The 13963-nt window shown below is 39.1% G+C and overlaps 1 protein-coding gene across 1 annotated transcript in view; it reads left to right on the forward strand.

Moving 5' to 3' along the window:
• RASA1 (RAS p21 protein activator 1) overlaps nt 1–13963 on the forward strand; it is a 120157-nt gene that overhangs the window by 89209 nt on the left and 16985 nt on the right. Inside the window, exons 15-18 of the mRNA XM_024199622.3 lie at nt 113–189; nt 12227–12399; nt 12708–12867; nt 13086–13228. Coding sequence (XP_024055390.1) covers nt 113–189; nt 12227–12399; nt 12708–12867; nt 13086–13228 — 553 coding nt within the window. The remainder of the gene's footprint in view (nt 1–112; nt 190–12226; nt 12400–12707; nt 12868–13085; nt 13229–13963) is intronic.

Raw genomic sequence — 13963 nt, forward strand, 5'->3', positions numbered from 1 at the left:
CTGGATGGTGGAACTAAAGAATAGAAAAGAATAGAAAATGTATAATTGAGCTTCTTAGTTTAAATGCCAAAGGAGTACAATATTAATCAAGATTTTCTAATTTTTTCTCTAGTGATCTTTCACCTGATATCAACAGATTTGAGATAAGTCTTAGTAACAAAACAAAGAAAAGTAAAGATCCAGATATATGTAAGTCTTATTGCTGTAAAAGAGAGATATATATTACAGGAATAGAGAACAAAGTTGTTTTCCCTTTGCACAACTATTATCACTCTTGTCCAGGGTGGTTTGATTTATATTTTGATTTAAATAATCAATTTTAATAATGATTTAAATCAGCAAGCAGGAAACCTCAATTTAAATAATTGATTTTAATCATGTTTTGCATTGGTAGTTCGTATTTTCCTGAAGAAAGATTGATTCTCATTGGTTGTTAGCTATTAAAATATGTTGAATTGCAACTAAATATAATACACTCTTAGATGCTTTTTTTTGCCAACTGGGTAGATATGCCATATGTACACACTCTTATTTAAGCAGTTTTAAGAATCTGAATAAATGTAAGTTACTTTTACATTTTTTATGATGTTAGAAAATGGTGAAATGTACATTTCTTATTTACTAGATGGTTATCTTTTTATCTGTGATTTGTGTCAAGCACTAGTGGGATGGAAATTCAGATTTGATTAAAAATGCTCAAAAACGATTTAATTTTTAAAAATTAAAACTACCGTAAAAGTGCTGGATACAGAAGAAAAAATGTTTATCATAAAATTTATCGTAACATTTTGCATTTAAAAGTGATTTATTAAGCAAAGGAAATATCTGTAGTAAGTGACTTGAACTGATTGTGTGGTCACCATGTTCTTCAAGATTTTAGAGCTAGTAGATCTCATCCTCTCACATCTATTCATATGTTGGGAGAGGAAAATAAGCTTTCTTGCTTTTTTCAACTCCAAATTGGTTTACATTCAACTGAACAAGTTGAACATGAAATGCACAAAAAAAAAATAAAAATAAAAAATTTCTCTGCACCTACAGAAGAGGCCACTGTTGTCAAAAGTTGGTTTAGCCCTTCAATAAACTCTGATTCCAGGAACTTAGCCAGTGACTTACACCAGTTCAGTGGTTTGACTTTATTTAAAACCTGGCAACAAATATATGTTGCTTAATACTATTTTTTATATTTAATTTAAATGATTTTAATAGATTATATCATCTTAGGCCTTAACACCCACATTGTGAATTTAAAATATAATTTTAAACAGTCGCACAACATAAGATACATTTCTGCATTGCATTTTTGCAATTACTCTACATTATTAGTGTATTCATTCCTTAGAAGTACCTTATTAACATATTAAAGCTTTAGAAATAGTATATATTCTCAACTGCAATAAAATGGACAATAACTTAGTTTAAACATATCTTTTGTCCAATGTATCTCATCAGATGTATCCTAGACTAGCTATTACACTATATTATGATATTACCTCTCATCAAGCAAGAGGAAATAGGCTGTCAATCTTATCCTGTTCTATAAAAGGCGAGACTCCACCTAGGCTAACTTTCTTGATCTTTTGGATCTCTCCAAGACTGGCAGTATGGAGTTTGCTTTGGTCTCTCCAGTTCTTTGCTGTTCCTTGTGGGGTTATGAGGGAATAGGAGGGGATGAAGGAAAAGTGAACATTCTTTGGAGAATGAAGAGACAGTGGTTTCTAACAAAGCCTCAGTACCCTATGAGCCTGCCTTCTCTCCTGTGTTTCCCTATTCAGGCCCCCTCTTCGTCCCACTCTTGGGCTCACATGCTACAGCAATCTCAGCTGCCACTTTTGAGAGTTGGGAGTGGTACCCTAAGGCCCAGCGCCCCCTTCGTATGCAATAGCAGCTTCTCTCTATCCTAGCACATTCCTTTCCCCTTGGTGTCCACACAGCCTGCTCATCAGTTGCCTTTTTGTTTCTTTTCCAGAAAGTTAATAGCAATATAGAATGCATTGGATTGTATCGTCCTAAAGGTCTTGCCCCAAGGAGTTTATAATCTAATGGTTAGTTCTTCTTCGAATTATTACACATGTCCATTCCACTTCATGTGTGTATGCCTAGTGCACTGAAGCCAGAGAACTTATCTGTCGAGGCGGCGCATGCGCCCTCTGGACGCTTGTGTTGCTAGCTGAAGGAATAAAGGGGCTGGGCCACCCAACCCTCCCTCATTTCCTTCTCACCACCTGTAGTCAATCGTCGGAGCTTGTTTGGCTTATCACATTTTCTTCCCAGTGTCTCTAAAAGAGAAATGTTTCCTTTATTTGTTGTTGTACATAGTTCATTTTTGTATAGTTATTGTTAGTACTTGTTTTTAAAAAGTACTTGTTTTTGTTTCAAAGTTCAGTAATGGGGCATGCCTAAGTCCCATTGTTCTGTCTGTAATAACGCTATGCCAATCAGCAATCCCCACTCCCTCTGTCCAAAGTGTTTGGGAGATGGACATGTTAGTCATAAGTGGCCTATCTACAGGGGATTTAAATCCAGGACTAAAAAGTTTAGAGAGGTATGACTTTGGCATCTCCTTACAGAAGCTACACTGCACTGCTCCTCGGAACCCAGTCTCTCAGTATGTGCGGAGTTTCAGACTCTACTTCTGTCCAGGAGCAAGCTGCCAGACTTAGAAGTATTTCCTCATTAGAGGAAATTGGAGATGATGCTCCATTCTCCTTCTCAGGTACCACATAAATGGCAGAAGAAGTCAGATGCTTCCCGTTCTTCTAGCCACAAGAAGCCCTCTTCGTCCACTAGGTCTAAGTCTCCAATGGTGTCTTGCAGTAGGTAGGCAGGTACCATGGTTTGAGTACAGGCTCCAGCTAGGTGCTCCCTCATACTGCATACTTCAACTAGCAATGTAAAGACATTGACTCTGGCACCATCTTTAGTGCTGTTGAGACTGACTGCCTTGCCGGGATCATCTGCAGCATTGACTTTGTCTTTGATGCATACATCTGTGCCTCCTACTTTCTTGGTACCAACAATGCTGAGGTGATGTTATGAAGGCCGAAACTATATTGGGGTTCAAAAAAGTATTAAATAAGTTCATGGAGGATAGATCCACCAATGGCTATTAGCCAAGATGGTCAGGAGTGCAACCTCATGCTCTGGGTTACCCTAGCCTCTGATTGCCAGATGCTAGGAATGAGTGATCCAACCCATTGTTCAATGATTGCTTGTTCTGTTCATTCTCTCTGAAGCACCTAGCATTGGCCACTGTCGGAAGACAGGATACTAGGCAAGATGACCATTGGTCTACTCAGTATGGTGGTTCTTATGTACGTTATGGCCAGGGACCTCTTTTGTGTGTCAGTCCCAGACTCACCGCTTCTCCAAGATGTTGAGGTTTTGGCACTAGTCTCTCCTTCAAAAGCCTTGGTGTCTATAGCCTTCTCAGCACCAACACACTCATCACTGTCTCATGTTCCATAATTCTTGGTACCAGCTGTGACCAAAAGCTTGGCTGGTGTATGGTATCATGTAGGAAGACATCTGATGCTTTCTTCAGTACTGTCTACTTCCCACTGATCCAGAACCAAGTCCTCTGCCTGGTAGTGCACCACCTTGGTCTTTAAAGTACAATTGTTCTTCCTCCAAGTCTGAGGTGGGGTTTTATACATCAAGGTCTCGTTACAGAACGTCTCAAGTTGCTCCACATTCTTCCTTGTGTAATTGAGGTCATGGTTCCAGTACTCGCTCAGGAGCAGGTCCAGAGACAGAGGCTGCCTTGGAATTGAGTCCATATCAGGTCCAGCAATGGCCTTTTTCGAATGCTTTTTTGGGGTATCCCTCCAGACTCTAGATCATCTCCTAAACCCCATATCTTTAAGTTTCCACTGAGATGGCAGATTTTATTTGGTACCAATCCTGGTACTGTGCAGGTTGAGGAACTTTTACCTACAGTAGTTGGTCCATCTGATAGGTCCAACAAACTTCAGATTGGGCAGACACTATGATGCCACCTTTAAACACTTCCTCTTCTTCTCCAGGTGAGGCCATGGTCTCTGAATTATCATCCCTGTTTCCTGATGATTACAAAACATACCAGGAGCTTATGGAAAGAGTAGTGCGCTGTCTGGGTATATAAGTGGAACTACTGCAAGATAATCCAGATAAGTTATTGAGTATTTTGAACTAGAGTGGCACTTCCCATAGATGAAGCCCTTTTGGAGACTATCAGATGCCTTGGTAAACACCTTCCTTCTTGCCACCCAAAGCCAAAGGAATGGACAAAAGATACCAAGTACCTTCACAAGGACATGAATATTTTTATTCACACTCAACCCTGGGATCTTTGCTAGTGGTGGTTGTGAATGAGGAGGCAAGGCAAGGCTGATCTAAATCTACTCCCAAAGATAAAGATGCAAAACTCCTCTATTTATTTGAGAAAAGGGATTATTCATCCTCCTGCTTACAGTTTAGAAGCTATCTTGGCTCGTTACAGTGTTTTTTTAACAGGGACATAATGTGTGATGGTGACTACAGTCACTGGGCGACATGCTTCTTGGCTGGAATATTCCAGTATACCGACAGAAGTTCAACAAACTATTGAGGGATGTACCTGTCAAAGGGCCGGACTTATTTCAGGAAATACAGATGTTGCTCTGCATTCTCTTAAAGACTCTGGGTTATCCCAAAGGACCTTGGGTATTTATACCCCAGTCCCTAAGAGAAAGCAGTTCTGGCCTCAGTTCCAGCAGCGGTATCCATTCTAACCACAAGGCACCAGAGCAATCTAAAAGGTGCCACAAATCTCAAACTGCATCAATCCTGGGCAAACGTATTGGCTACCCTCATGCTGAATAGAACAAAGAAGATAGTGGATGAAAAATTACAAGAATAACAGGCTGGGTTCTGTCCACGCATATCATGTTGTGAACAATTCACTCTTCTGCAGATCATTGAAAAAGCTACTGCTTGGCAAAAGCCTGTCTTAATCAACTTTATCAACTTTAAGAAAGCATTTGATAGTATCCACAAAGAGACTTTGTGGAATATTGCTAGAAGCTATAGGATACCAGACAAGCTAATCAACATAGTAAGGCATTTATATGATGAAAGTAGATGCACAGTACGATCAGGTACAGGCTTGGATGAGTGGTTCAATATTGTGACTGGAGTTAGACCAGGGTGTATGTTATCAATCCTCTTTGCCTTAGCAAAGGTGGTGGTGAAGCACTGGAATGGGTTACTTAGGGAGGTGGTGGAATCTCCTCCTTTAGAGGTTTTTAAGGTCAGGCTTGACAAAGCTCTGGCTGGGATGATTTAGTTGGGGATTGGTCCTGCTTTGAGCAGGGGATTGGACTAGATGACCTCCTGAGGTCCCTTCCAACCCTGATATTCTATGAATGATGAAGTGGGCAACAAAAGACATTGTGGACATTGTAAAATGGGTTAGCAGAGATGAGTCACATGACTGACATTGCTTTACTAAGTATCATGTGGAATGGAATGATTGCCTTTACCTCAGAGGTAGAACAGGAAGCAGCAAAAACCCTGTTGGAAGGGTTTGACATCCCTGTTGGACATCTGGTCAAGCAGAGGTCTCCACGCCAAACTAAAGCTTAGCTTTGAGCACTGTATGGAGCAGAGACTTGGCATATGACAGTGGACAACAAAAGGTGATTGGAGGCTGCCCATCATAGATTGCTGAAGGAGATACTACACGTTTCATGAAAAGACAAAATAAATAAGAATAAGGGAGCTGACAGAGCAGAACATGTTAGAAAATATTGTCAAAGAAAGAAGGCTCAGATGGTTGGGACATGTACAGCATATGGAAGACAGGAGACATGCAAAGCAAGCATTGAATTAGGTACCTGAGGGTGGAAAGAGAGAGTGAGGAAGGCCAAGGAAGAACTGGAGAAGACACTGACAGAGGGTATCAAATGTGCTGGCATCACCTAGGAAGAAGTACAGCTAGCGAAGACTATAATCAGTGGAAGAACTGGGCTGCCCAGTGGCACAGGAGGAAGTAAGGTAAGGATGGTTACCCTAGCATCTGTCATTCCGGCCCTAGATTCGAATTACTGGTATGCTGCCCTCAACTTAAAGGATGCTTACTTCCATGTGGCCATTCACCAAGATCACAGGACATCTGTAAGGTTTGTTATGGCAAATGTTCGTTATCAATTTACACTCCTTCCCTTCAGCTTGTCTGCAGCTCCTCAAGTCTTCACAAAGTGCATGGAAGTGGTTACAGCCCATCTCAGGTAGGCGGGCATCTAGGCAGGCATCTCATCTGAATGACTTGTAGTTGCAGGGTGATCCATACATTAAGTGGAGAATAACCATCAAGAGATCTAGTCCCTCTTTTGTTCACTTTTGTTTGGCCTGTTGATCAATAAGGACAAGTCAGCTCTTCTCCATGTGCAGAGCTCGAATTCATAGGCATGATTCTCAGCTCCATCATAGCGAGGACATATTTACCTCAAGCTAGGTTTCAGGAAACTTTGGACTTGTACAAATATCTCAAGGTGCATGCTCATACAACAGTAAGGAATTTTCTGCAGGCTTGTCTACATGGTATGGCCATGCACAATACATGTGCGCGTGTGTGTGTGTGGGGGGGTGATTTCTAGATCCTGCTGATACTCACTAAAAGTTCCCTATTGTGCTTTAACACAGTGCTGTTTAAAGTGTATGATGGAACTTTTAATGCATTCAGGGGGCGGAGGTCTTCCTTCTAAGTTAACTGACCAACTGAGGCTCTATAGAACTCCTAGCTTCTTTGGTCTGGAAACTTACTATCTCCCTTTTCCATCAGTTTAAAACAGACTCTTCCTGGAAGGCTGTTCCTCTTAAATGAAGCTGTTTTGTAGGTAGTTAACCAGGAGAGGAGTCTGACAAGGTAGTTAGAAGCTAAGATAAATAGGCTTATAGAAATGTAGGTCTGGAAGGGACCTTGAGAGGTCATTCAGTCCATCCCACTGTGCTGAAACAGGACCGAGTAAACTTAGACAATCCCGGAGAGATGTTTGTCTAATCCGTTCTTAAAAACCTTCAATAAAGGGGATTTCACAACCTCCTTTGGTAACCTACCTATTCCAGTGCAAAATTGCCCTATAGTTAAAAAGTGTTTCCTAATATCTAACCTAAATCTCCCTTGCTGCAGATTAAGCCTGTTACTTTTTGTACTACCTTCAGAGGGCATGGAGGACAATAGATCTCCATCCTCTTTATACCAGTCCTTAATGTATTTGAAGGCTGTCATCAGGTCCCCCTTCATCTTCTTTTCTCAAGACTAAACTTGCCCAATTGTATTAACCTTTCCTCATTGGTTAGGTTTTCTAAACCTTTTATCATTTTTGTTGTTCTCCTCTGGACTCTCTTCAGTTTGTCTTTATCTTAAAGTATGGGCCCCAAACTGGACATCGTACTCCAGCTGAGGCCTAACCAGTGCTGAGTAGAATGGAACAGTTATTTCCTGTGTCTCACGACATACCTGTTAATATACCTCAGAATATTAGCCTTTTTCACAACTATATCATATGGTTGGCAGTTTGTAATCCACTGTAACCCCCAGGTCCTTTTCAGCAGTTACTACTGCCTAGACAGTTATTCCCATTTTGTATTTGTGCATTTAACATTTTCTTCCTAAGTGTAGTATTTTGCATTTGTCTTTATTGAATTTCTTCTATTGAATCTTGTTGTTTTCAGACCAATTGTCCAATTTATCAAGGTCATTTTGAATTCTAATCCTATCCTCTAGAGTGCTTGCAACCCTTCCTACCTAGGTGTTATCCGCAAATTTTATAAGCATATTCTCCACTCCATTATCCAAGTAATTAATGAAAATATTGTTTAATATTGGACCTAGGACAGATTCCTGTTAGAGTCCACTAATTATGTCCTCCAAGTTTGACAGTGAACCATTGATAGCTACTTTTTGAATATGGTTTTTCAACCAGTTGTGCACTCACCTTATACTAATTTCATCTAAACCACATTTCCCTAATTTGCTTATGAGATGTCATGTGGGACTGTGTCAAAAGCCTTATTAAATTCAAGATATATAATTTTTCTGCTTCCCCCCATCCACTAGGCCAGTAACCCTGTCAACGATGGAAATTAGGTTGGTTTGGCATGATTTGTTCTTGTCAGATCCATGATGGATATTAAATATCACCCTGTTCTTTAGGTGGTACCCTTGTTTTGTTCCAGAGGCAGATGTCTCTATGGTAGATTCCCAGGGGGTGACCCTTAATTAAAAGTCTTCACTTCCCACTGAGTCTGTGGCTTTGCTCCTGATTTCTGTGACAACTAGGTGAATGCTTCTCTGAGTCTCTCAGGAAATCACAGGTACCCACTTTGAGTTGATGTTCAAGGTCCTTTTTTGGACCTGAGCAATGTTGCTCAGGCAATAATAGATTACCTGAGTTGTGAATGCTATAATTCACCTTCTGGAGGAATCTTTGGATGTCTCCTTTGAGGCCCACCCAACAGGTAAGGTGGCATTTCCACGCTGTCTTTTAGAGCATGGATATGGTGTTGGAACAGTGAGAAAAGTAACAGGCTCCTGTCCTCCATGATAAAGAGCAGCTATTTGTGAGAAATAAAAGCAAAAAAAAAGGAGGCAAAAAAATTCTGATTCCAGTGAATTCTGTCCCATAACTCAAATCACCTATAAGCCACTTTCCCCTGTCTCTCCTCTAGTAGAGATAATTTTCTATATTTCCCTTTTCCTGTATATATCTCCTCTCACAGAGAAGGATGATAGTCTTATCAGTAACTGACAAGGTATTCTTTACCCAGACCATATCCCTGACTGCTAGGCGAACTGCTGAAGGGATGACTCTCAACATGTGAAACTTCTTTAAAGGTAATTTGGTTTTCTGTAGTCTTCTCTTCCCTCTTTTTAGGGAAAGGAGGAAGTATCTAACCTCAAAGAGGTGAGTAGAACCTCTCCTTATGTAGGACAGGATGATTGACAGTCTTTTTTGCTTCCTGGTAGGTGAGCTCTTATAGCATACTTGTGCTTTTATTTAGGATGGAGAATAGGAGACTACCTTACCTCACATTACCACTAAGTAATTCCCCCTTATTAAGCACTTACTATGTGCAGTATAAATGTATTTTCCCAAAGAAGCTTTCAGTCTCTCTCTCACACTTTGTGCCAAGCTGCCAGGCAGCCATTCTGGAGTCTAGGAATCACTGGAGGGCAGCGGTGCTCTTATCACTTCACTTTCCTTCAGTCATTCCTCTAAAATGCTCCCTACGCTAGAGTGTAGCAGTTATGTATTGCTGGTTCTATTCCATTTGTGTTTTCCCCAGTCAACTAGTTAAGACTGTTTTTCCAGCAGTGAAATCAGACTGAGGGGCCAAGATCTGGCCCCTTACCTTGAACTATTGGAAGTTACAAGGCTAAGAAACTGATGCAATTTTTTCAGTGTTTTAATTCTCTTGCCATAAGGCACAACAGTATGTGTCAAAAGGTGAGTGGAAACACAAGGGTTGTTTCAGAATAGCATTTTAATATTTATTTTAGTGTTTGTTTTTGGAGTTTGCACATTATGAATATTCATTACACACAATTTCATAGTTATGTTCGCTTTTAAAGAGCCTGTAGTGTATTCATAAATCATTTTGCAAAACATTTGATTGGGAAACAGTTCTGTTTATTCAATACATATTTTCTGTATTTTTCTGACACCAATTTGTGTTTAAAATCTATATGTATGTGTGTAAACATCATATGGCTAGCTTAAAAAAAAAAAAAAGTAAAGAGTTCTGTATTGATGCTTTAAAAATCTAAACAAATAAAATGTGTTGCTAAACTTCATCTGCTTCTGCTTGTTCCTCACAGAAAGCTACAATGCTCTGTGATAATTGCTTTTGGCAAGGATTATCATCGAAAGATGATAACTTCAGGTCAGGAATAAGCTCAGTAGCAGATCAACTATTTAGAGAGCTAGATATACAAATCATTTAAAATAACTGTCATCTTGTGTTTTCACTTGGATGAAGATGGCATACACTATTTTTATGTGTAGAAAAATCAACTGTTAGTGTTTCATCATAAAAGGATAGATTGGAAAGGAATACATTTCCATTTGACTAAAAGTAGCCAGTTGTCCAGTACAGTGTCCAGTACGGTCTCTACAAATCGCACCATTCTTAGCAATTGTTGCTAGGTAGGATACGTTTATTTTCCTTTAAAGCTAATTAACACGTATTCTGTGATAGAGAGCAACTGCTCTGCAGTCCCTCTGGTCATGTCGTTCACTTGGATTTTAAGTCTAAGCATCAGGGCTGTAGTATTTAAAGTTTGAGCTGGGGAGATGTTCTAGCTTGGAAATGCTACCACAATCAAAAGAAAAATGAGAAACTTCAGAGTAAAGCCTTATTACCTCACTGTTCCGATCAAGTAAGGTAATGTGCCTGTACACTTCACCTGACAATAATAACATTTGTGCATCAGCAAAACAAAAAAATGAATATTGAACCAAACTCTGCATAAATGACGTGTGAAGACATTAAAATTTAGACTCTGCACTTGGGGAGAAAATATTCTTGAAAATCCAAGATTCATGTAAATAGAGGATTGTGCTTACCTAGCTCAAGGAGATCAACCCATTCACGCTCACAGTAGGCAACTAGCCAACTAGAAGATGAAACATCTCACCCATTACCTGCCTGAGTTGGATAAATGGATTATTCCATATCAGCCCATATCAAGGCCAATGAGTACTAGCATTGCAACTGGAAGGTCCCAAAGGATGCACAGTGGAGGTGATAGTATTCTGTCCTGTTACCGTGATATGTTAAAAGACCTAGTGCTTCAAAAATGAGGCAAGTTGACGGCCTGTGATGATTATTATTACTTACGTTACATAGCACCATCTGTATACATGTTTGGCAGAGAAGTAAGATGACAAGTTTGTTTCCTGAGGTGCTTAAGGTGGAAAAATAGACATCTCATAATGAGAGAGAAAAAGAAGCAGACACCTACATGGCAGGTCCAGGCAGTCTGACAGACAAAATGACTTGAAACTTGGGCTATGCCTCTTAAAACATCACAGGAGTGTTTATGTAGGATGTTACCTCCGCCTAGTGTCTCTTGAGGCCTGTCAGTGAGGAATTGCCATTTCAGGACAGCCAACACTCATTCTTGAAGTAATCAGCCAATAGGAAAGGTGCTGCATCTTTCTACCAAGCTGCCAGGTCAAGGAGTTAGTTGCTGTGGGGTGTGACTGGCAGTGGATGGACTGGTAAAGGTCATTCTTCTGTTTTAGTTCTATTGATTAGCTATGTTCCTTGCATGACTTCTTAGGTGGTGGTATAATTTATTATTCATATTAAGATAGTGCCTAAAAGCCCCAGTCATGGACCAAGGCCATTGTGCTAGGTACTGTACAGAGACTCATTCTTTCACCTTTAATGATTTTACCATTCTTGGACTGACTTTTGACATTCACCTAGGCTGTCAGACACATGTGGGAAGGAACCCCTTTGTCTTCACTGATTATAGTGCTTAGCATGGTGGGACTCTGATCCTTGATTAGGGTTACCAGATATTACTATGATACAGATATAAATAATCTGGGTGAAATCATAGAAACTGGGGGCCACAGTGGTTACCTGAAGAGAAACACTTAGTGTGAAGTGTCTTATTTCTTTTATTAAAAAATATAATTTTCTAACTTTAGCACCTCAGCCTGGTTTTAAATGAATTTTTAATTTAATCGTAAAAATAATAAAAATTAGATGTGTGACATCCATTGTGTTATGCTGATTTTGTTTTTGAGAAAGTTTGTCCTTCCTAACAGCTAAGTAAGTTAATGTGAGACTGAACAGTGTGGAGGAATGAGCACAGGGTTGAGAATCAGGAGGTCCAGAGTTCTAATTCTAACTCTCACTGATTCACTGTGTAACCTTGAGCAATTCACTTCTCCTTCCTGTCTTCCCCCTTTTATATGGATAAGCATGTATTTGTTAATGTCTATATAGTGCTTTGAACTGGTAACACATTCTAAGTATTACTCTTACTTAGACTCCATCTACAGTGGTTTATTAAAGGTGTAATTTGCCAGAGTAGAAGTTTGGAATTCGAACTTTTGTTTTATTCATAAACTTATAGTAAAATGCAGTGAATGAGATAAGTACACTTGAAGTAAATTAATATTTTATATTTAATACTAGTGCCATCCTTGCTGCAAGTAACTTACTCTGAACAATGTTTTTCTTTAAGTGTTTATGCGTTGTCAGTTAAACCGGTTACAGAAAGGACATGCAACAGATGAATGGTTTCAGCTGAGTTCCCACATACCATTAAAGGGTATTGAACCTGGATCTTTGCGTGTCCGAGCACGATATTCTATGGAGAAAATCATGCCAGAAGACGAGTACAGTGAGTTTAAAGAGGTATTAAGTTACTTTGGCAGTTTAATTTTCCTTGAAAGTTATTTAACATGCAAAATTAAAACATTTCAAATATAACCCATTAAATTAATGTAATTGTCCAGCCTGGCAGTTTAACAGCGTATGAAGGCTAATGTGTTTGGTATTTCGAGGCTGATCTTAATTATACACCCTTTATGAAATTGTTAATGCACTACTCACCAAGCAATATATAGTGGTATCTTCGCAGGAATAGGCTCCTCTTGTCAGTTTGTCTGAAGCTGTGGTATACTAGAATTCTTAATGTTACAAGGTTTAATTTTTCTTTTTAGCTGATACTACAGAAGGAGCTGCATGTAGTCTATGCCTTATCACATGTATGTGGACAGGACCGAACACTACTGGCTGGCATTTTACTGAAGATTTTTCTTCATGAAAAGCTTGAATCATTGCTCTTACGAACACTAAATGACAGGGAAATAAGCATGGAAGGTACAGTACAAATATGTTAATTCTGAATTTCATTTACTAAAATGTTGGAGAGAAAATTATAGTCCAGCACCTATTTTTCCCACTTTGTGAGTAAATCCAGCTATTAGGTGTGCATAACACTTGCATGTGGAAATTTTTTTTCTTCCTCCTCCATTCATCCTTTAAAATGAATTGAAGTTACATATTTATTTCATAATGGCAAAATATTATTTCTTCAGATGAAGCTACAACCTTATTTCGTGCTACCACGCTGGCAAGCACCCTTATGGAACAGTATATGAAAGCTACAGCAACAAGTTTTGTTCATCATGCGCTGAAAGACTCTATTTTAAAGATAATGGAAAGCAAGCAGTCTTGTGAGGTGAGAACTTGGATATATCTTATGTTCTGAAACACTTGGCTTAGTTGAAGAAAAGATTATTATGTAGTGGTTGTTCAGTTCCATATTTTGTCTAAATTACTAGCTTTAAGGGAATGTTAACCTTTCTGAAACTAAATTCTGATTACATTAGAAATAGAACTTCTCATGAAAATGTTTTCTATATTTGGTACTCTTCCTAAAAATGTATTTGAAAAATGTGCACAGCTCTGCTTTTTAATGTAAATTTTAAGAACTTTTTTAAAAATTGGAGCAATTGTTCTTTCATAATAGATTATAGGTTATTCTAAAGCGATAGCTCATCTCCCTCCTAATTTTGAGAATTTCCAGTCAATTCAAGGAGTGATTAGTCGATTTTTGAAGTAAGTTTTTATTTAAAACGTCATTGAATTATTTACTGATTTTTTGCTTATCAGTGCAAGTTTATTTAAACCTACCCTACTAATTTCCTCTTTTCACCCAGTGACTTAAATATAAAGGGATGGGTGAACCCATCCCCAATGAATTAAAATAAATTTTGAGTTAAAAAAAATGGATAATATTGAATGTTTTTACACTTAGTGTTGTGCACACACTGTTAGAACTCGAGTGTTGCCTCTCCACATTTTTGTTTGCCTGCCAGCATTGAAGCATAAGTCCCAAGAGGCTCCACAGCCCTGAGGCTTATGTACGGCAGCACAACGCTTTACCACCATGCCTCAAATCGTAATGTTTGTT

The sequence above is a fragment of the Terrapene carolina genome, unplaced genomic scaffold (assembly GCF_002925995.2).
Source record: "Terrapene carolina triunguis isolate 2854851 unplaced genomic scaffold, T_m_triunguis-2.0 Scaffold69, whole genome shotgun sequence".
NCBI lineage: Eukaryota > Metazoa > Chordata > Testudines > Emydidae > Terrapene > Terrapene triunguis.